Consider the following 24,362-nt stretch of genomic DNA (forward strand, 5'->3'; position numbering starts at 1 on the left):
TGGGTTTTAAACTACTTTTAGGATCACCACTAGTGAAAAATTAAGTTTATGATACTACATAAAGCCACCGGGATAGCACAAAATCTCATGGTGTTATGCATTTTTAAGATATTTGTCTTTTTTTTTTATTTTTAGTATAAAAAAGATCATAACATTGAGCTATTTGAAGCACCCTCAAAATCCAGTCAGATTGAGCTGAAAATTGGCACAAGTAATTTTTAGGGCCAATCTACAAAATGTATACTTCCCTTTACATCTTAAACTACTTGATTTAACAGCTGAAAAAAACTGAAACTTTAAAAGTTTTAATGTAACTTAACACTTTTATTTGACTTGAAAAGGCTAATAAGCATTTTATTTCCAATCTGAGCTTTCATCGTTTAAACATTTATAATTTCCTCCAGAGACAGATTGTAAATTTTTATTATAATCGGTTCTTATTTATGGTCTTGCTAAAACATCTAAGAGTTATCGATAAAAATACTTCCATGGTGCAAAGATGAGTCGTCGAAATGTCGTTTCCAAGCTTTACAATAACACAGGAAGTGAAGATACCTCAAAGGTGGCCCCAGAGATCTGATGAAAAAATAAACTTCGATTTTTCCGTTTCAGAAGTTTAGCTTATAAGCTTATCTAACCGTTTTGCAGGTTCTCACAATTGTTTGTGAATGAAATCAAGTTTTTTTTAAACTTTCTGCAGTAATGTCAAAAATACTTGTTTTGATATCCTTCCAAATTTAAAAAAAAAAGTTGAATTTAACTTTGTTAGATCATGCGTCATCAGAATCAGATTTCTTTTTAAATGTAGGTTTGATAGGTTATCAGTTGTCAATGATTGATTCCACTTAAAACTGACACATTTTAAAACTCCATATAATCAAAACTAAATGGGGTGGTCTAAAGCTCGTGACGCTAAAATCTAACAAATCAATCATTAAAACATAAACACCAAAATACTGTTCTTTTGAATTATCAATTACATTCTACAAATCTCCACGAGATGAACCCCACGAGATGAGCCCAAGGAGATGAGCCCCACAATACGAGAACCACAAGATGAACCCCAAGAGATGGTCCCGATAAGTTCACTTCCTGGGATGTCCCCTAAATTATCGAAGAAACCTCAACTGGAAATAATAATGAAACGAAATGATTTTAATGTGACAAAAAAAGAAAATTATTACCTATGTATATAAATCAAATTTAACCATAAGAAGTTTTCGGCCCAATATGATCACGAATCAGGAGCCTCTTATATTTATTTAGTTGTTAATAATAAATAAAGGAAAAAAAAAACATTCTACAAATAAGTTTTCATAGGGGTAAGATCCTTTTTAAATATTCAAAACCTTATCTTTTTCATCGTCATATTTTGATTTAATTTTCAACTGAACTTACCGAATTTTAAAGTACAGATTTTTTCAATTTTTTAAATTTTTTACCGAACTTAAAACTCAAACTAATCATACTTTTGGAAATATTTTTGATAAGTTTTTCTATGTTTTCCAATTTAGAATTTTTGTATTCTAAAAACAAAAATCTTTAAGTTTTTTCCTTATAAAAAAAAATATTTTTTTCAAATTTAAAACACTACCGCAGAATTTTTCAATCAACCCTTCAGTTGAAAATGAAGATAAGAAATGTAAAATAAGATAAAAATAAATAAATATTATTATCATTTTCCTAAAAATTATTCATGCATAATTTTTCATCTGATCTGATATTTATTTTAGAATTCAGATTTTTTTTTAAATCTGTGTAATGGAATTACTTATTTCAAATTTGAAAACTAGACTGCTTGGAAATTATTTTGAAGCAAATTTCTAGTTTAGAAAAAAGAACATCTTTTAGAAAAATGACTTACATGACATTGAATTGAAATTTTCATTGTGGTTTGTTTTAAAAATTTGGATATATTTTATAAGTAAAATTTATTATTTTTTGAGTTTGTGTGATGAGCATGAGTAAGGAAACGAAGTTAGAAATTCATTTCCTTATTTGTTGTGTATTTTTGGTATTGTTATTATTTTTAATTAAATTTGAATTTAAAAAACCTCACCGCTCCATTGATTTGGTTACTTTGTGTGCTCGTTTGCTTTTGCGACTTTCGTTAAATCTCGTCCCAAAATTTGTCCTGGTGCCATTCAAACCAATGTTTATTAGCCCACGGGTTCGTGATTAGTGGAGGATCTCCCGGAAAACGGAGACGGAAGCCGTAAACACCCGCTAAAGTTTCCGTGCACCAACCGGATTGTTTTTGTTGTATTTTGCTTCGCGCTGTTAGAAGCGGTGAACATTGGACCAAGTTAATCTATGCGCTGTCGCCTAATGTAGATACAGTACTGCACAAAATAAATATTTGCGGAATTTATTGGAATTTGTTCAAATCTTTATCTTTTCGGCATAATGGCCAAAATGAAGGATAAAAAGCCATGTGGAGATTATCAATTGAAGATGATGGATTCAATATCCGCATCAACAGGGAGCTGTTTACACAGGATAAGGTTATGTTTAGGTATATGTACCCCCTATCGAACAGAGTAAAACGGCCGAAGTATTCGCTGCTGTGTAGACGATTTTATCGACCGCACCGCTTCAAAAACCGATTACCCCGATATTGTTTTGGACAAGCTAACGCAACAGCTCGATCTTTTGTCCAAAAAAGTAGATGATATGACTTCGAAGCAATACCCACCAATAGCAGCTTCTTTGTTTCCACCACTTGAAGTCTTTATCCGTCTCCAAATATCAAGCGTCGCCGTGGTAAAGACTATCGTTAGTCTCTTCGACAATAACTGAAACTAGGTCTATCGACCCTAGTGATCTTTCAGTCCCGTTTGTTGTTCCTCCACCTCCGGCATCTAAGTTCTGACTGTATCTTTATCTAGCCGGACTTCAACCGCAAATTACCGATGAATATGTCAACAAAATAGTTTCTCGTTGCTTGGATATAACTTCATCACTGGAAGTGAACGATTGCTCCCGAAAGGTGTAGATGGCTTCACTAGAAGATATGTTTCTTATAAAATTGTATTCGATCCTTCGCTCAAAGATACCGCGCTGAACACAACGACCTGGCCCACGGGAATGCAATTCCGTGAATGTGTGGATCAGCAAAAAAACTTCAACCGTCGGCCTCAGACTCCTGTCCCATCGGTTCAACTCTTCCAGTCAACAGTCGAAGCTACTAATTTTCGGTACGGGTCGGTCCACAACTGTACCGGTGTCCTTGAGGAGGACCGTCTTAGAGCTTTGAAGGTTGATAGGAATCACATGGTTCTCGTTCTCATTCCAACTCACAACGGCGACGAAACCCTAGCTCTCCGCTGATTATCTCTTGACTGTTCTCCTGCTGTGGGAGGACCAGCCAACGCTTCTGAGGTTTCTCCACTGGGACGCAACAAACTTGGCACTTGGGAGGCCTCAAAACCCCTCGACTCAGTCGCGCTGTTTCCAGTCAGCGTCTTCAGCCGTCCCAGCCCTGAGTTCGAATGCAGCGATGAGGTCCTCCAGACTACTCATCCAGGCACTGTTCATTTTCCCCCAGAACATTCTCGTTGTGTGATGAACTTTCACCTAACCGCAGATCCTACATAGGCTACCAACACATCTCGTCTACAAATGCCTTTATTGCTTCTCGGGTTTCGACACCAGGACGCATCGATTTGAACCCTTGGGAAACCCTTGAGCTTTCGACTCATTCGCGCTGCTTCCTGCCAGCATCATCAGTCGTCCTGGCCCTGAGTTCGTTGGTTTTCCAGATCACATCCACAGGCAAGTACCCTGTTACGACGAGAAAATTCTCTTCGCGTAGTCAATTTCCGCTTTCCGACAGATGCTTCCAGCTAAACACTCATGAACTCGGAAATCCGGTGCTTTCCACTGGCACCGGGACTCAACGAACTAGGAACGACGGAGACCCCGTAGCCCTTTGTCCCAGTCGTCCCGGCCCTGAGTTTGTCTGCGGTGAAGAGGTTATCCTGGTTGCGCTATATGATATCATAGACAGTTCTTCTCCGCGTGATAGAATCTGCCTTCCCAGTGATCAGCGTTCCGGTACTGCATCTGAATCGGACTACTTTATCTGCTATCAGCATTTTCTAACAGAAGAGAGGTGGTGTCATTTCCTGCCTGATCGATTATCATTGCCTGCTACGATATCATTGCCTTTACCGAAACATGGTTTAATGACCGTACCTCTCCAGTCAGATTGTTGGCCCAGATTATGCGATTGTAACCGATTGATCAGCAAAAAATTAACTTCTGGTGGAGTGTTTGCTGTTAGAATTAAACTTCCGGCTTTGCTTATCGAAGACGTTCCCTGGGACGATCTGGCCCGCATTGATCTCGGTGATCGGAAACTCTATCTATGCGTAGTGTACGTGCCTCCTGATCGTACTGACGACCTGGTTTTGGCAGAGTCCTTTTCGCGTTGCCTGTCTAAAGTTAGCTCTGTTCGTTTTCCTGAGGATGACATACTTGTCATCGGCGACTTCAACATGCCCGGTCTAAAATGGTGCTCCTCCCGAAATGACTTTCCGTATCCAGACCCTGTGCGTTCTTCGTTCTCGGCATCTTCTAGAGTATATCTAGACGCCCTGCGTACAGCGACTTTACGTCAGATAAAAATAATACCGAAAATGAAAACGGACGTATGGACGATCTCTGTTTCGTTAACGAAAGTTTCAGGATTCCGACGATTGGATTAGCTCCCTCTCTCCTTGTTAAAGTTGTTCCACATCTTTAGTGGTCTCTCTCGATGCCGCAAGGATATATGCTCCCATGAAGAGAACGACATCCTAAACTCTGCTTATAAAAAAGTCGGTAAGCGTAGCTACCTAAATTATCTAAACCAGTTACAAAGGAATTTCAAGACCCGTCCGAACTGGTTATTTTGGTTTCAATTTTCTCATTTGGCAAGCATCACTTCTCCAACGATCAGCACGGGTTCATGCCTAAACAATCCACGACTACAAATTTACTTACTTACAAACTGCCATGAAAACTCAAACTGACGTCATTAACACAGATTTCCCTGCACCTTTCGATAAAGTGAACCACGATATCGCATTCGCAAAGCTCGAACGTTTAGACTTCTGTGGTTCGCTATTGGATTAGTTCCGAAGCTACTTAATGGGACGGAAGTTATCCGTTCGTACTGGTGAATCCTTTTCTAGGCAGTTCGTTGCCTCTTGTGAAGTGCCCCAGGGAAGTCATTTGGTACCGATCATTTCCGTGATCTGTTTTAATTATGTACTTTCGGTCCTCGGCGGCACAAAGCTCGCTTAAAGTCTGCTTCATTTAATATTGGAACACAAACAATTGCGTGTAGTTCAGTCATTTATTAACGAATTCATAATTTGTTTTTCATACAAATGTAGCATTTTCTTTACTCTTTCATAAAAAAAATTAAAAAAAATTATTCATTGCTGTTTCGAAGAAATTCTCGTACTTTTCCCGTAATACGGCACATTAGGCGGCGCACACCCTTTTCGTCCACCGTTTTGGCGATTTGATTCCACCAGTTCTTCATTTGAGTCATGTTCCTAACAAGTTTTCCCTTTGCCTTAAGCCTCCGCTTCGTGATTGCCCAGTATTTCTCTATCGGCCGGAACTGGGGGCAGTTTGGGGGGTTGAGGTCCTTCGGTATTACGCTGACCCCGTTCGTTGCGTACCATTCCATAACCGTTTTGCTGTAATGGCAGCTTGCGAGGTCCGGCCAAAACATTACTGGACGGTCGTGGGCACGTATAAACGGCAGAATCCGTTTCTGTAGGCACTCTTTTCTGTAGACTTCTGATGTCATTGTCTTGTCAGTGAAAAAGACTTTGGTTTTCTGTCCACATCTGCGTATCCCCTGCCAAATCATGTACTTGCGGGCGAATTTATTCGCAAACACGAACTTAAATTTTGCAGGTACATCCCCCCGAGCCGTCGCCAAATAAAATTTTTGACCTGGGATTTGCCCAAAGTCCGCCTTCACGTAGGTCTCATCGTCCATCAGAATACATCCGTCGAACTTGGTCAGCATTTGGTCGTACAGCTTTCGAGCACGGATTCTGGCCACATTGTTCTGCTTCAGCGTCCGATTTGGCTGTTTGCTGGCTCGGAATGACCTTATTCCTTCCCGGAGACGAATTCGTCGCACCGTACTGTGAGCGGCCTGGAACTTATTGGCCAAATCGCGGCCTGAAAGATTGGGATTCCTCTTGACGGCCTTGATGACTTTCCCACGCAGTTTCCGGTCGACAGTTCCACTCCGACGCTTCGAATGCGGCTTCCGAGCCGTCGTCAATGTTTCCTTGTACTGCTTGATTACACGCCATACGATATTTCTGGGCATTTTAAGCTGTTTAGCTAGCTTCGATGCCGACAACAATGGATTTTCAAGAAAACTGTGCACAATTTGATCTCTCCGTTCGGCTTCCATGGCGGTTGTTTACAAAATGCTATCGTTTGGTGTTATGACATAAATACATGGTGAAAGGTAATGAATTTCCCGACACGTGGGTGAAAAAAGTTTCCAAATCCGTCCACTAGGAGCGCCACAATGAGCAAAAGAATTTGTTCCAATATTAAATGAAGCAGACTTTATGCCAATGACTTGAAACTTTTCACCCCATAAACGGCCAAAACGACATCAACTTCCTGCATCAGCAATTTACCGCTTTTGCTCACTGGTGCAACATCAATAGTTTGTCCTTGAACCGCAGTAAATGCTCGGTAATATCGTTTTACCGTAAGCGGCACCCTCTTCATGCAGAGTACACCCTTGGAGACCAATCCATAATCCGGTTGGACCACATCAACGATCTGGGCGTTATTCTCGTCCGACGACTGGAGTTCAAGACTCATACGATCTATGTTGTTGACAAAGCTTCTCGAAGCCTTGGATTTTTGTTTCGTATGGCCAAAGACTTCTAAGACGTATATTGCCTGAAAAGTCTTTATTGTTGCATAGTTCGTTCTATTCTCGAGTACGCATCTGCTGTTTGGTGCCCTTTCAATCGGAACGAAGCTGAGAGAATCGAGGCTATCCGGCTGCACTTCTTGCGGTACGCTCTATGACACCTAAACTGGCAAGATCCGTTTCGTTTACCAAGCATTAAAAATCGCTGCCGTCTCGTAGACTTAGCAGAAGGCGGCAACGTTACACGATTTGTCTATGTATCGTGTGACCAACATCTTTTGAACAAGGCTTGGTAAATCTCGTTTTTTAAGCATTTTTTCCTCAGATTTAAGCTTTTTTGGCCTTGAGAGCATAGGAGATGAAAGCTCAAATCTGAATAAAAAAAAAAGCTTAAATCTGTCAAAAAAGGGGAAATCTGAGAGATGTGCTCCATACGGCCGGCCTCTGAGGCTTAGATGCGCTCCAAGTTCGCCGAAAAGCTACTCGTGCTCTAGTTATCGCGGACCATCTCAATCTAGAATCTTCGTGCGTAAAACAATGGGCTCGCTATACATGGGAATTCTTTTTCTGAGTTTCTCATGTTTAGTTAGCTAGTATAGAGCAAAGGCGGGACAATTCATGGGAGCTTTTCATCAACATGCCATCTAGCCTAAAATTTCAACACCTATCAAGCTTTCTCCTATTGGCGCACTTATGCCTGTTTATCCACCTTTCTTTCAAATTTCTATAAAATAATATTCTCTCTAGTTTTCATTCAGCCGAACATGCCATTAAAATTAGAATCATAAAAAAATTAACGGCGACAAAAATCATATAACAAACTTAAATTGTTTTTGGAATTCTAGCAATAGATATAATAATCTTTCCCTTTATAATTTGTAAATAATCAAGTTTACCGAAAAAATCGATTTTTGTTGACAATTTTTTTTAATTCTGTGATTTAATTCCAAAATACTCTGATACCTCTCTAATGGATACTGTTAAACAGTCCATAAAATCACTTATAAATTAGTTTTATTTGGTAATTTACCTAGAAAAAATCGACTAACATTACCAATGTCATGATTTAAACAAAAATAGAGTCAAAATCCTCAATGCAATCAAATTATAAAATATAAAAAAATGTGTATCAATTTCGTTGAAACTGTGAATTCAGCAATTTTGTGAGTAATACCAAGCTGTTGTTTCCACCCCAAAAACGTTTTGCCTTTCTAACAGAAAGGTTTGGTTATCGGTCGATTTGAGAGATCATTAATTATGGGTCTTAGACATACCTTTATAGGTACCTATCGACTCAGCTCGACGAGTTCTGTTGATGTCCGTGGATTTGTATGTGCCATTTTAAAAATGTCTAGAACGTTTTTGCGAAACTGGGCTGCACAATTAAAATGATTTTAGTCTCAAAAGAATGCATTTTTTTTTCTACACAACCCTTTCAAAAACGGGAAAAAAACAAAATAGTTGAAACCGTTTTCTTTACCAAATACATATCATACTTATTATGGCATAAAAAAAAGTTGCTAGTGGCGCCTCGAAGCAGCAGCACCAGCAATCATTTATAAATTGAAGATAATCAAAATAAAAAAATAATATTTTTATTAACTCGAGAATTGAACCAAAACCCTTCAGATCCCAAGTTGCAAGCGCTATCCAATAAACCATCGGCACGCTTGATTGAAAGCGGCTCAAACTCAAATAGGTAAAAGGCATTACTAAGACGCACCGTGGTCTGGGCAGTTTCTCAGTCTGCTGGGGCAAATACGGCAACAGTGTTTATATCTTACACTTCTTGCTTTTCAATGCAGCAAATGGCGGATGGGCGTTTCCTTCAGAGTCCGCCATGCCTATAGACATTATAATTTCATTTATGAAATTATAGTGTCTAAAGCCATGCCGGGTGTCAACAAAATGCAGAGCCGTACAGGAAACTGCGTTGGGGGGGAATTTATATGAAGATCTTATGACCCTCGTTTTTTTTACTCGTGTTGAAGAATGAATTTATGTTTTTTTTTTCATTTCTACATACTCATACATAATTTAGATTCAATTTCAGATGCAGAATTCAGATTCAGTTTTCAAATTCAGGATACAGGTTTAGGAATCAGAATTCAGGATTCAAAATTCAGAATTCAAAATTCAGATTCAGAACTCATATTCAGATTCAGAATTTAGATTCAGAATTCAGATTCAGAATTCAGATTAAGAATTCAGATTCAGAATTCAGATTCAGAATTCAGATTCAGAATTCAGATTCAGAATTCAGATTCAGAATTCAGATTCAGAATTCAGATTCAGAATTCAGATTCAGAATTCAGATTCAGAATTCAGATTCAGAATTCAGATTCAGAATTCAGATTCAGAATTCAGATTCAGAATTCAGATTCAGAATTCAGATTCAGAATTCAGATTCAGAATTCAGATTCAGAATTCAGATTCAGAATTCAGATTCAGAATTCAGATTCAGAATTCAGATTCAGAATTCAGATTCAGAATTCAGATTCAGAATTCAGATTCAGAATTCAGATTCAGAATTCAGATTCAGAATTCAGATTCAGAATTCAGATTCAGAATTCAGATTCAGAATTCAGATTCAGATTCAGAATTCAGATTCAGAATTCAGATTCAGAATTCAGATTCAGAATTCAGATTCAGAATTCAGATTCAGAATTCAGATTCAGAATTCAGATTCAGAATTCAGATTCAGAATTCAGATTCAGAATTCAGATTCAGAATTCAGATTCAGAATTCAGATTCAGAATTCAGAATCAGAATTCAGATTCAGAATTCAGATTCAGAATTCAGATTCAGAATTCAGAATCAGAATTCAGATTCAGAATTCAGATTCAGAATTTTTGTAAATTTATTTTCGGCATATCGGTGAAAAATTTAGATTCATGGAGAAAGAATATCAGAATTAAAAATTGATGAAGCTGGATGTTGCGAGGTAAAGTATGGTGTACGTTAATAAATTTTCCTTGCAAAAATGTTCTTTCGCTCTTTTCATCATCCGTAAAATTTCTCCTCACTTTATCAATTTTCAATTCTGGAATTGTTTCTCCAAGAATACCAATTTGCACAGTTTTTGATAAATTTGCGATGACTTAAAGATCATTACGCATGAAAACACGATTTTGTTTTGTGAAAACTTTTTTTCACAATTTTTCTGAAATTAAGTTTGCTGCATACTTTTAGGGGTAAAACCATACTATTAAAAGTTGTAAAATCCGAAATCATAAAAAAAAATTTGGATGAAAGAAATTTCAATGTTGAAAACCGTGTGATGCAAAACAATCAAAATGAGATTTACAAGATTAAGAATTCAGATTCAGAATTCAGATTCAGAATTCAGATTCAGAATTCAGATTCAGAATTCAGATTCAGAATTCAGATTCAGAATTCAGATTCAGAATTCAGATTCAGAATTCAGATTCAGAATTCAGATTCAGAATTCAGATTCAGAATTCAGATTCAGAATTCAGATTCAGAATTCAGATTCAGAATTCAGATTCAGAATTCAGATTCAGAATTCAGATCCAGAATTCAGATTCAGAATTCATATTCAGAATTCAGATTCAGAATTCAGATTCAGAATTCAGATTCAGAATTCAGATTCAGAATTCAGATTCAGAATTCAGATTCAGAATTCAGATTCAGAATTCAGATTCAGAATTCAGATTCAGAATTCAGATTCAGAATTCAGATTCAGAATTCAGATTCAGAATTCAGATTCAGAATTTAGATTCAGAATTCAGATTCAGAATTCAGATTCAGAATTCAGATTCAGAATTCAGATTCAGAATTCAGATTCAGAATTCAGATTCAGAATTAAGATTCAGAATTCAGATTCAGAATTCAGAATTCAGATTCAGAATTCAGATTCAGAATTCAGATTCAGAACTCAGATTCAGAATTCAGATTCAGAATTCAGATTCAGAATTCAGATTCAGAATTCAGATTCAGAATTCAGATTCAGAATTCAGATTCAGAATACAGATTTAGAATTCAAATTCAGAGTTCAGATTCAGAATTCAGATTGAGAATTCAGATTTAGAATTCTGATTAAGAATTTGGATTAAAGATCAACCTGGAATTTGAAATTAGAACTTATATTCAAATATTAGACTAAGTGTTGTAACTCAAAATTCAAACTTTAGAATCAGAATAAGATTTCAGATTTAGTTTACAGAATGAGATTAATCATTTAATAGTCATATTACTTTCCCCTCCTTTTGTGGGAATTTTTCCTCTATGCATGGTTGAGCTCTAAAAAAGGTATCATGCTAGGGCACGCGTCACGGCTATCCATCAATATTGTAGTTGGTTTTACTTATTCAGTAAAAAAAAAGCATAAAAAAACAGTAAGATTCGAACCGTGACCAGCAACGTGAAAGTTCTGGTTGCTACCACGGCACCATTTCAGCGTGTTATAAATCTTGGAAATTCTACTGTTTAAATACCATTCTTTCCATACATAAAATGAGCTCCTTACATACCAGTTCGCTTTTCCCCAAAAAAACGTATCAGGCATCATTTTTGCCTTTCTAACAGAAAGGTTTGGTTATCGGTCGATTTGAGAGATCATTAATTATGGGTCTTAGACATACCTTTATAGGTACCTATCGACTCAGCTCGAGGAGTTCTGTTGATGTCCGTGGATTTGTATGTGCCATTTTAAAAATGTCTAGAACGTTTTTGCGAAACTGGGCTGCACAATTAAAATGATTTTAGTCTCAAAAGAATGCATTTTTTTTTCTACACAACCCTTTCAAAAACGGGAAAAAAACAAAATAGTTGAAACCGTTTTCTTTACCAAATACATATCATACTTATTATGGCATAAAAAAAAGTTGCTAGTGGCGCCTCGAAGCAGCAGCACCAGCAATCATTTATAAATTGAAGATAATCAAAATAAAAAAATAATATTTTTATTAACTCGAGAATTGAACCAAAACCCTTCAGATCCCAAGTTGCAAGCGCTATCCAATAAACCATCGGCACGCTTGATTGAAAGCGGCTCAAACTCAAATAGGTAAAAGGCATTACTAAGACGCACCGTGGTCTGGGCAGTTTCTCAGTCTGCTGGGGCAAATACGGCAACAGTGTTTATATCTTACACTTCTTGCTTTTCAATGCAGCAAATGGCGGATGGGCGTTTCCTTCAGAGTCCGCCATGCCTATAGACATTATAATTTCATTTATGAAATTATAGTGTCTAAAGCCATGCCGGGTGTCAACAAAATGCAGAGCCGTACAGGAAACTGCGTTGGGGGGGAATTTATATGAAGATCTTATGACCCTCGTTTTTTTTACTCGTGTTGAAGAATGAATTTATGTTTTTTTTTTCATTTCTACATACTCATACATAATTTAGATTCAATTTCAGATGCAGAATTCAGATTCAGTTTTCAAATTCAGGATACAGGTTTAGGAATCAGAATTCAGGATTCAAAATTCAGAATTCAAAATTCAGATTCAGAACTCATATTCAGATTCAGAATTTAGATTCAGAATTCAGATTCAGAATTCAGATTAAGAATTCAGATTCAGAATTCAGATTCAGAATTCAGATTCAGAATTCAGATTCAGAATTCAGATTCAGAATTCAGATTCAGAATTCAGATTCAGAATTCAGATTCAGAATTCAGATTCAGAATTCAGATTCAGAATTCAGATTCAGAATTCAGATTCAGAATTCAGATTCAGAATTCAGATTCAGAATTCAGATTCAGAATTCAGATTCAGAATTCAGATTCAGAATTCAGATTCAGAATTCAGATTCAGAATTCAGATTCAGAATTCAGATTCAGAATTCAGATTCAGAATTCAGATTCAGAATTCAGATTCAGAATTCAGATTCAGAATTCAGATTCAGAATTCAGATTCAGAATTCAGATTCAGAATTCAGATTCAGAATTCAGATTCAGAATTCAGATTCAGAATTCAGATTCAGAATTCAGATTCAGAATTCAGATTCAGAATTCAGATTCAGATTCAGAATTCAGATTCAGAATTCAGATTCAGAATTCAGATTCAGAATTCAGATTCAGAATTCAGATTCAGAATTCAGATTCAGAATTCAGATTCAGAATTCAGATTCAGAATTCAGATTCAGAATTCAGATTCAGAATTCAGATTCAGAATTCAGATTCAGAATTCAGAATCAGAATTCAGATTCAGAATTCAGATTCAGAATTCAGATTCAGAATTCAGAATCAGAATTCAGATTCAGAATTCAGATTCAGAATTTTTGTAAATTTATTTTCGGCATATCGGTGAAAAATTTAGATTCATGGAGAAAGAATATCAGAATTAAAAATTGATGAAGCTGGATGTTGCGAGGTAAAGTATGGTGTACGTTAATAAATTTTCCTTGCAAAAATGTTCTTTCGCTCTTTTCATCATCCGTAAAATTTCTCCTCACTTTATCAATTTTCAATTCTGGAATTGTTTCTCCAAGAATACCAATTTGCACAGTTTTTGATAAATTTGCGATGACTTAAAGATCATTACGCATGAAAACACGATTTTGTTTTGTGAAAACTTTTTTTCACAATTTTTTCTGAAATTAAGTTTGCTGCATACTTTTAGGGGTAAAACCATACTATTAAAAGTTGTAAAATCCGAAATCATAAAAAAAAATTTGGATGAAAGAAATTTCAATGTTGAAAACCGTGTGATGCAAAACAATCAAAATGAGATTTACAAGATTAAGAATTCAGATTCAGAATTCAGATTCAGAATTCAGATTCAGAATTCAGATTCAGAATTCAGATTCAGAATTCAGATTCAGAATTCAGATTCAGAATTCAGATTCAGAATTCAGATTCAGAATTCAGATTCAGAATTCAGATTCAGAATTCAGATTCAGAATTCAGATTCAGAATTCAGATTCAGAATTCAGATCCAGAATTCAGATTCAGAATTCATATTCAGAATTCAGATTCAGAATTCAGATTCAGAATTCCGATTCAGAATTCAGATTCAGAATTCAGATTCAGAATTCAGATTCAGAATTCAGATTCAGAATTCAGATTCAGAATTCAGATTCAGAATTCAGATTCAGAATTCAGATTCAGAATTCAGATTCAGAATTTAGATTCAGAATTCAGATTCAGAATTCAGATTCAGAATTCAGATTCAGAATTCAGATTCAGAATTCAGATTCAGAATTCAGATTCAGAATTCAGATTCAGAATTAAGATTCAGAATTCAGATTCAGAATTCAGAATTCAGATTCAGAATTCAGATTCAGAATTCAGATTCAGAACTCAGATTCAGAATTCAGATTCAGAATTCAGATTCAGAATTCAGATTCAGAATTCAGATTCAGAATTCAGATTCAGAATACAGATTTAGAATTCAAATTCAGAGTTCAGATTCAGAATTCAGATTGAGAATTCAGATTTAGAATTCTGATTAAGAATTTGGATTAAAGATCAACCTGGAATTTGAAATTGGAACTTATATTCAAATATTAGACTAAGTGTTGTAACTCAAAATTCAAACTTTAGAATCAGAATAAGATTTCAGATTTAGTTTACAGAATGAGATTAATCATTTAATAGTCATATTACTTTCCCCTCCTTTTGTGGGAATTTTTCCTCTATGCATGGTTGAGCTCTAAAAAAGGTATCATGCTAGGGCACGCGTCACGGCTATCCATCAATATTGTAGTTGGTTTTACTTATTCAGTAAAAAAAAAGCATAAAAAAACAGTAAGATTCGAACCGTGACCAGCAACGTGAAAGTTCTGGTTGCTACCACGGCACCATTTCAGCGTGTTATAAATCTTGGAAATTCTACTGTTTAAATACCATTCTTTCCATACATAAAATGAGCTCCTTACATACCAGTTCGCTTTTCCCCAAAAAAACGTATCAGGCATCATTTTTGCCTTTCTAACAGAAAGGTTTGGTTATCGGTCGATTTGAGAGATCATTAATTATGGGTCTTAGACATACCTTTATAGGTACCTATCGACTCAGCTCGACGAGTTCTGTTGATGTCCGTGGATTTGTATGTGCCATTTTAAAAATGTCTAGAACGTTTTTGCGAAACTGGGCTGCACAATTAAAATGATTTTAGTCTCAAAAGAATGCATTTTTTTTTCTACACAACCCTTTCAAAAACGGGAAAAAAACAAAATAGTTGAAACCGTTTTCTTTACCAAATACATATCATACTTATTATGGCATAAAAAAAAGTTGCTAGTGGCGCCTCGAAGCAGCAGCACCAGCAATCATTTATAAATTGAAGATAATCAAAATAAAAAAATAATATTTTTATTAACTCGAGAATTGAACCAAAACCCTTCAGATCCCAAGTTGCAAGCGCTATCCAATAAACCATCGGCACGCTTGATTGAAAGCGGCTCAAACTCAAATAGGTAAAAGGCATTACTAAGACGCACCGTGGTCTGGGCAGTTTCTCAGTCTGCTGGGGCAAATACGGCAACAGTGTTTATATCTTACACTTCTTGCTTTTCAATGCAGCAAATGGCGGATGGGCGTTTCCTTCAGAGTCCGCCATGCCTATAGACATTATAATTTCATTTATGAAATTATAGTGTCTAAAGCCATGCCGGGTGTCAACAAAATGCAGAGCCGTACAGGAAACTGCGTTGGGGGGGAATTTATATGAAGATCTTATGACCCTCGTTTTTTTTACTCGTGTTGAAGAATGAATTTATGTTTTTTTTTTCATTTCTACATACTCATACATAATTTAGATTCAATTTCAGATGCAGAATTCAGATTCAGTTTTCAAATTCAGGATACAGGTTTAGGAATCAGAATTCAGGATTCAAAATTCAGAATTCAAAATTCAGATTCAGAACTCATATTCAGATTCAGAATTTAGATTCAGAATTCAGATTCAGAATTCAGATTAAGAATTCAGATTCAGAATTCAGATTCAGAATTCAGATTCAGAATTCAGATTCAGAATTCAGATTCAGAATTCAGATTCAGAATTCAGATTCAGAATTCAGATTCAGAATTCAGATTCAGAATTCAGATTCAGAATTCAGATTCAGAATTCAGATTCAGAATTCAGATTCAGAATTCAGATTCAGAATTCAGATTCAGAATTCAGATTCAGAATTCAGATTCAGAATTCAGATTCAGAATTCAGATTCAGAATTCAGATTCAGAATTCAGATTCAGAATTCAGATTCAGAATTCAGATTCAGAATTCAGATTCAGAATTCAGATTCAGAATTCAGATTCAGAATTCAGATTCAGAATTCAGATTCAGAATTCAGATTCAGAATTCAGATTCAGAATTCAGATTCAGATTCAGAATTCAGATTCAGAATTCAGATTCAGAATTCAGATTCAGAATTCAGATTCAGAATTCAGATTCAGAATTCAGATTCAGAATTCAGATTCAGAATTCAGATTCAGAATTCAGATTCAGAATTCAGATTCAGAATTCAGATTCAGAATTCAGATTCAGAATTCAGATTCAGAATTCAGAATCAGAATTCAGATTCAGAATTCAGATTCAGAATTCAGATTCAGAATTCAGAATCAGAATTCAGATTCAGAATTCAGATTCAGAATTTTTGTAAATTTATTTTCGGCATATCGGTGAAAAATTTAGATTCATGGAGAAAGAATATCAGAATTAAAAATTGATGAAGCTGGATGTTGCGAGGTAAAGTATGGTGTACGTTAATAAATTTTCCTTGCAAAAATGTTCTTTCGCTCTTTTCATCATCCGTAAAATTTCTCCTCACTTTATCAATTTTCAATTCTGGAATTGTTTCTCCAAGAATACCAATTTGCACAGTTTTTGATAAATTTGCGATGACTTAAAGATCATTACGCATGAAAACACGATTTTGTTTTGTGAAAACTTTTTTTCACAATTTTTCTGAAATTAAGTTTGCTGCATACTTTTAGGGGTAAAACCATACTATTAAAAGTTGTAAAATCCGAAATCATAAAAAAAAATTTGGATGAAAGAAATTTCAATGTTGAAAACCGTGTGATGCAAAACAATCAAAATGAGATTTACAAGATTAAGAATTCAGATTCAGAATTCAGATTCAGAATTCAGATTCAGAATTCAGATTCAGAATTCAGATTCAGAATTCAGATTCAGAATTCAGATTCAGAATTCAGATTCAGAATTCAGATTCAGAATTCAGATTCAGAATTCAGATTCAGAATTCAGATTCAGAATTCAGATTCAGAATTCAGATTCAGAATTCAGATTCAGAATTCAGATTCAGAATTCAGATTCAGAATTCAGATTCAGAATTCAGATCCAGAATTCAGATTCAGAATTCATATTCAGAATTCAGATTCAGAATTCAGATTCAGAATTCCGATTCAGAATTCAGATTCAGAATTCAGATTCAGAATTCAGATTCAGAATTCAGATTCAGAATTCAGATTCAGAATTCAGATTCAGAATTCAGATTCAGAATTCAGATTCAGAATTCAGATTCAGAATTCAGATTCAGAATTTAGATTCAGAATTCAGATTCAGAATTCAGATTCAGAATTCAGATTCAGAATTCAGATTCAGAATTCAGATTCAGAATTCAGATTCAGAATTAAGATTCAGAATTCAGATTCAGAATTCAGAATTCAGATTCAGAATTCAGATTCAGAATTCAGATTCAGAACTCAGATTCAGAATTCAGATTCAGAATTCAGATTCAGAATTCAGATTCAGAATTCAGATTCAGAATTCAGATTCAGAATACAGATTTAGAATTCAAATTCAGAGTTCAGATTCAGAATTCAGATTGAGAATTCAGATTTAGAATTCTGATTAAGAATTTGGATTAAAGATCAACCTGGAATTTGAAATTGGAACTTATATTCAAATATTAGACTAAGTGTTGTAACTCAAAATTCAAACTTTAGAATCAGAATAAGATTTCAGATTTAGTTTACAGAATGAGATTAATCATTTAATAGTCATATTACTTTCCCCTCCTTTTGTGGGAATTTTTCCTCTATGCATGGTTGAGCTCTAAAAAAGGTATCATGCTAGGGCACGCGTCACGGCTATCCATCAATATTGTAGTTGGTTTTACTTATTCAGTAAAAAAAAAGCATAAAAAAACAGTAAGATTCGAACCGTGACCAGCAACGTGAAAGTTCTGGTTGCTACCACGGCACCATTTCAGCGTGTTATAAATCTTGGAAATTCTACTGTTTAAATACCATTCTTTCCATACATAAAATGAGCTCCTTACATACCAGTTCGCTTTTCCCCAAAAAAACGTATCAGGCATCATTTTTTTATATTGAGATTGGAATTTTTCGTGTTTGAATATCTGAAATCATACTTATATGATTCAGAGGGAAGGAATCTATCATGTATATTCTATATTATTTTATATATTTCCAAATATAATTTAAACTCTGTTAGAAAGGCTCCAATCCACTGTTAAGTGTATTAAATCGGGTTTATATCAATCATTCGGCCTCTTGGCTGTCATCTCGGGGATTCATCGTTTTTTTTTTCTCTGCTACTGAGAATGAACTTGAGTTGCCGTTTTGTAAAATAAGTATCTGAGGTTCACGTACTCGAGTTTTACCAAAAATCTGTTCTGTATGTTTTTTATTTAGAACCAAGCTGACCCGGTAAACTTCGTTTTACCTTCTTATGTAATCGTAATAAATGTTTGATTTCATCTACACGTCCTTAACTTCCGCGTACTCGCGAATCGATTCTTATGGAAATCGTAACAAATAAAGTTGAATTTGTATTGGGACCACCTTCCATAAAAAGTGAGATTCTTGAAACTATTATACAAACCATCTCTGACCCAAAAAAACCCTCGGATACCATATTTCACTTCATTCCGACCGACCATTCATACGTGATGTTGTTACAAAGAAAACGCCTCCATTTTTATATATAAAGATGACCATCAAAAGTAAAAATTGGAATAAAACTCACAATAAAAAAATTTTTTATTCAAATTTTTCATTAAAAAAATTGAAAAAATTAGCTGAAAAATTCATTTTATTTATAAAAATTTTAAATTCAAAAGGAATTACGCTCCCGCTAGCTTTCCTCTAATCTTTTTTTTTCAAAATCAGTCACTGTGTAAACTGAAAACGCCTCTGACAAACCACACCAGAAGTTAAAAAAAAGTTCCGATTAAATCAGAGTGGTTGAAAAATACCTGTACCACCGCAAGTCACTCACCGTACCAACCATCTTTCTGATTTCATACCTTCCGTAAACTTTACCTCCCAAATGGGAGATAAATCTGCGGTTTACTGGAATGATGCCGAGCCCCTCCATTCCGAAAATTTTCCAAATATCGGAAAACAATTCGCAACCAGCCGCAAAGGTCGAGCCGGAGTGGAAAAAGTTTTAATATCATGTTCGCCAACCACCCATCACGGTTTTGGTCCAGTTTAACAAGCTGAGTAAATTTCAACAACCCGTAGACTCAGCGGAACTTGGCAAGGCATTCATCCCTTCCGGTTTGTTGAATTGTTTCTAGAAAAAATGCATCCTGCAACTTCCGTGGAGTAAAATTTAATACAGCTATTGTTGTGTTGAAGTCTGTGAGACAAGGCCAACACACTGTTGCAATTCTAAGAAAGTTTTTATCTGTTGGATTTTAACTAAGAAGATTTCATGAGATTGAACTTTAATAGGTTCTTAGCTTTGAAAATTAACCGGTTTGTTGAAGATTTGGAATATGAACCATGGAAAAGTCAACATTGAAAAGCACATTTTTCAAACATTATTTGACTCAACTTTTCATGTGTCAGCGCCATTAAATCACCAAAAATCGTTCGAAACAATTCTTCTAAGAAGACGAAAGCTACAACCAGAATTGTTTCAACAATCTCTCTCTATTCATATATGCATGAGTGGTCGGACAAATGTGAAAGTGAAATGAGCCGTGCGACTATGTGAGCAGAAAATGTGAAAGATTTGGTACTCCTTACCATACTGTGTACAATGTACAGTACATGAACCAAGCCAGCTTGTTGCTAAAGAGCTGCTAAACGATTTTCGAAGTGCGGGGGAAGTTTTTTTCTTTCTTCAGACCTCACTTGAAGTTGTGCCCTTCTTAACTTGCTGCATCCGAAATTCTGTGTCAAGATGAAAGATGAAAAAATTTACAACATCATTCTTGAATGATGACTTGAAGACTTTCACTTAACGTTTTTTCCCTCCATCAGCTGACTTTGAAGTCGGAAAAAAGTTAAACGATTATTTCCATTTCTTTTTAGGGGCGTTTCACCAGGTGGTTTTTGATATGATAATAAAGATGCTTTTAAAAAAATATTTTTAAAATCCTCAAACATCATCATCTCATAATAGAAAATGGTAAGCCGATTTGATTTCAGAACTCGATTTTCCACTACTTTACAGACCTACTCGATGGATTGTTACTTCCGGCAGTCGTGGGTAGATCGTCGGCTAGCGTTTAGCGGAACCCAGAAAACGCTGGCGCTCAGCATATCGATGTTGGGCCGGATTTGGAAACCGGATACGTACTTCTACAATGGCAAGCAGAGCTACCTTCATACCATCACGACACCGAACAAATTCGTGCGACTAAAACAGGACGGACGAGTGCTTTACTCGAGTCGGTAAGTTTCGAATACGCCTAAGGTGTTACAATTTTAAATATTTTCAATTAAAAAAAAATAAATTCTAGGAAATCAGAGACTCATTTCCGATTTCCATCCGTCAGTTTTGATTTCTTGTTTCAAATTTTCGATGACAAGGGTTTACTCCTCATTTAGAGAAGAAAAGGAATAAACGATGCGCCTACGATTCCAAACTGCAAACACGAAAAGGGAACCGTTTAGCCAACAAGTGCAGTTGATTTCGAAAATTCGCTTAATGAAAGCTCATTTCTCAAAACAACTCGTACGAGTGCCACACGCGTTAAGCCAACAGAAAGCCGGTGATCCCATTATGATGTGCACTTTTCTCCTGGAAGACGAATATTCCAAATGCAAAAAGGGGACTTCAATTGGCAGCACCATAACTCTCCTGTCTCGGAAGAAACTCTCAAAGCAATTTGAAAAATTGAACGTCCACTTCCATTCCGTATATATGTACGTTCGGAAACTAACCCGATTGACTATATTTGGGACAGGTTTGTGACAAAGAAAACATTTACCTGCCCCAAAATGTCGAGACAGTCTCTAAGTACTGACTAGCACTTTGATCGGATCATGACGAATGGCACTCTTCCTATCAGCTGTCGAGTCGTCCCTCTCCAAACCCCAGTAGAATGTGAACTGTGAATGAAAGCTTTCTAATTTGCAAACTATTATGCTTTCGGGTGAAGAGATACATGCACAGAAAGAGGAAACAAATTTCGTCTAGTTTCTTGTGAAAATAAACAAAAGTGCATTTGAATTTGGACGTTCCAGTTACGATTTAGTGCTTAAAATTTCTCCAGACCAAAATGACGTTTCAAATAAAAAATATTAAAGCAAAAAAAAAAGTTTTATAATCAAAATGTAGGGTTTTTATTGCACTTCAAAGGAAAAATAAGAAAAAAAATATTTCGATGTTTTTTTGATAAAATTCCGAACTTTTCGTCTAGAACCACTCATCAAAGTTTGGACACCCTATTCACTGACCTCAGCGGCCATTTTATTCCACAATCTCTTCATCTCTGTTGCTTCCCGAGTCGTCCTACCATTCTTCTTCATCTTCTGCTTGACAATTGCCCAAAATTTTTCGATAGGGCGGAATTGAGGGCAGTTTAGTGGGTTGATGTCCTTTTCAGCAAAATCCACCCGTTGGCCGAATACCACTGTAATACCTCTTAGCTGTAGTGGCAGGTTGCCAAATCTGGCGAAAACTTTACTGGTCTTTTGTGAGATCTATTTTACGAAAAAAAAAACATTTTTTAAGGCACTCCTCCTTGTACATTTCGGAGTCCATGGTCTTGTTTTTCACAAAAACCGGGGTTTTTCGTCCGCAGCTGCAAATACCTTGCCATATCAAACACTTTCTTGCCAACTTATCGGCAGAAACAATTTGAACTTGGCAGGGAACCTCACCCAGACCAATGCAGTGCACCACTGCAGTGGCTTCATAGAATTTTTGGCCAGGAAGCTGCCCAAAATCCATCTTCGCGTACGTTACATCATCCATGAGGCTCCTTTGGCTACTAAATTCTGCTTCAATGTCCGGTTTGGTTGCTTACTGGCCCGATAGGATCGTATTCCTTCGCGGAGACTAATCCTTCTGACGGTGTACCGGTCGACGTTGAATTTCTTGGCGATGTCGTAGTCCGACTACCCTATGTTTGCCTTGATCGTTCTCAACACCTTCAAATGCAGTTTCTGATTCGTTGGTCCACTATAACGCTTGGTATGAACCTGCCGATCGATAGTATGCATCTCACGAAAACATTTGAGAACGCTGCACACGGTTGATTTGAGTATTTTTAACGATTTCGCGATTTTTTTAACCCGACCACGTCGGTTTTTAACGTGAGTGTCCAAAATTTATTTTCATCTCGCGGCTTTCATCACGTGTAACTTTTTTGGAACAAAACGAATCGTAATGAAATTTTCAGCACCGATAGAGGAAACATTTCCGAACAAAGTACTGTCAAAACATTCCAAATCCAACAACTAGGAGCGCAATGGTATAATAAACAGTGCGTCCAGATTCATGGTGATCCATGCTTTAGCACCCAAATTTCTTTAAAATTTTGTATGAAAAAAAAAACAACAAAAAAACTGCTTTCTTTGAATTTATATCCCATTTGACCTTAGTCACGATGCCACTGATAATTCTTGAGACCAGTGGAAGTTCGTCCCTTCACAGGTCTTTGATTCCCTTTATTTTTCTGGATTCGGAACATCCGTTTTTCGGTACTATTTTATGTCCTTAACAAGCAACACCCTCTAAAGTCTTTATACTTCCCTTATTGAGGAATCCCATAGATATCTAATGAATATCCCATAAAATTCGCTTACATGGCGATCGTCAAAATTTACCTTGCCACAACTTGAAAGGTCGTTTCTAAGGAGAATTATATTTATTTGATAGTTGTATTCACCGAAAAAGTCCTGTTTCTGGCCTGCAGGGTAAGGCATATCAACGGGCTCAAGAAATTATGTTGTAAACTATCATACGCTGATAGTGTATTGTTTTATTAGCTGTACTACATCCAGGTAGTGAAATTTTATTTACAATTGTAGTCAATTCAATTTTTATTTTAATAGGTACCGTTAACTACAATACTTTTCAACTTCAATGGCTTCTAAAAACTTAATTTCTACAGATAATCTTACCACTTGTACATTAAAAGTATGAAGCTTGATTTTAATGTCCTATGTTGACGTAGTCAGAAAAATTGTTGGTTTCACCAGTTATTTTAAATTTACAAAAACATACGATTTTCACCCTACTAAGGAAAAGAGATATGTTGCAACACACTTTGATTTTAATGAAAAATCATTTGAAAATGTTTGCAAATTTATAGTTTTTTATATTTTTGTCATGTTATATCGCATAAAGCACCAATTGCAGTAGTTTTTGGGATTGTTTGATTAAAACTTTACATTTTTTTTCTGTCAAAAATTGTTTTAAAGAAAAAGCATCAGGGTACTGCATACATTAAGGGGTAGAAAAAATAAAAATTTTACTGGCTAAAATCATAAAAATGATGAAATTTTGAAAATTAACAAATATTGGGTTTGCATTTTGATGCATTTTAGTCCACAGGCTGGTAACCGAATTATGAAAATATTTACTTAAAAAAATTGAAGATTACACGAAAAATATTTTAACACCAACAGTTTTGGTATAGACTAAAAAAACAAAATAAATCAAATTTGGTTCCTGATAGCACCGACATAACCGTTCTCTCTAAAAGAGCCTCTGATTGTCGGAATGTGTTTGGCAGATGCTAATACTTGTCCATGTCAATTTTAATTCCATTTTAAATATAAGTTCTCGGGTTGTGCAAAAATATAAAAAAAATATATGAAAGCCTACCTTATTCCTTCCTATTTTCCCAATGAATAAATGAGCAGTCTTTTCAATGATATAACCATTATTTAACCACATGCTCTTCCATGCCAGATTTGATTCCTTTTGCTAGATTGGCTCTCAAGATATGCAACAAATTGTATGGGAGCCCCTCCCCTTTCCTATCTTCCCACTGGAAGAAGGGAATGGTACTAAATATCTTTTTCGCCTCAAATACCCTTCCATGCTAAATTTGGGTTTATTTGTTCCAATAGTTCTCGAGTTATGCAATAAAAATTGGATGAGGACCCCATAAAAATATTTCTCATATTCACATACCCTCCTATGCCATATTTGGTTCCATTTGCTTGAATAGTGTTCAACTTATGTTAAAAATTATGAAGGCGCCCTTCTCCCTTTTTCTAACTCATCCACTCGAAGCTGGAAGGGGTGCTAAAGAATAATAGAAACATTATTCGTTCCCATATAAACTTCCATTACAGATTTG

General features: G+C 35.8%; 1 protein-coding gene across 2 annotated transcripts in view; it reads left to right on the forward strand.

The window, feature by feature from the left end:
* The window catches only part of LOC129744601 (gamma-aminobutyric acid receptor alpha-like), a 214,538-nt gene that overhangs the window by 116,347 nt on the left and 73,829 nt on the right, over nucleotides 1–24,362 (forward strand). For both annotated transcript variants that reach the window (XM_055737216.1, XM_055737217.1), the window contains exon 5: nucleotides 20,276–20,496. In XM_055737216.1, the coding sequence (XP_055593191.1) occupies nucleotides 20,276–20,496 (221 nt within the window). The remainder of the gene's footprint in view (nucleotides 1–20,275; nucleotides 20,497–24,362) is intronic.

Source organism: Uranotaenia lowii, chromosome 2 (genome assembly GCF_029784155.1).
Source record: "Uranotaenia lowii strain MFRU-FL chromosome 2, ASM2978415v1, whole genome shotgun sequence".
NCBI lineage: Eukaryota > Metazoa > Arthropoda > Insecta > Diptera > Culicidae > Uranotaenia > Uranotaenia lowii.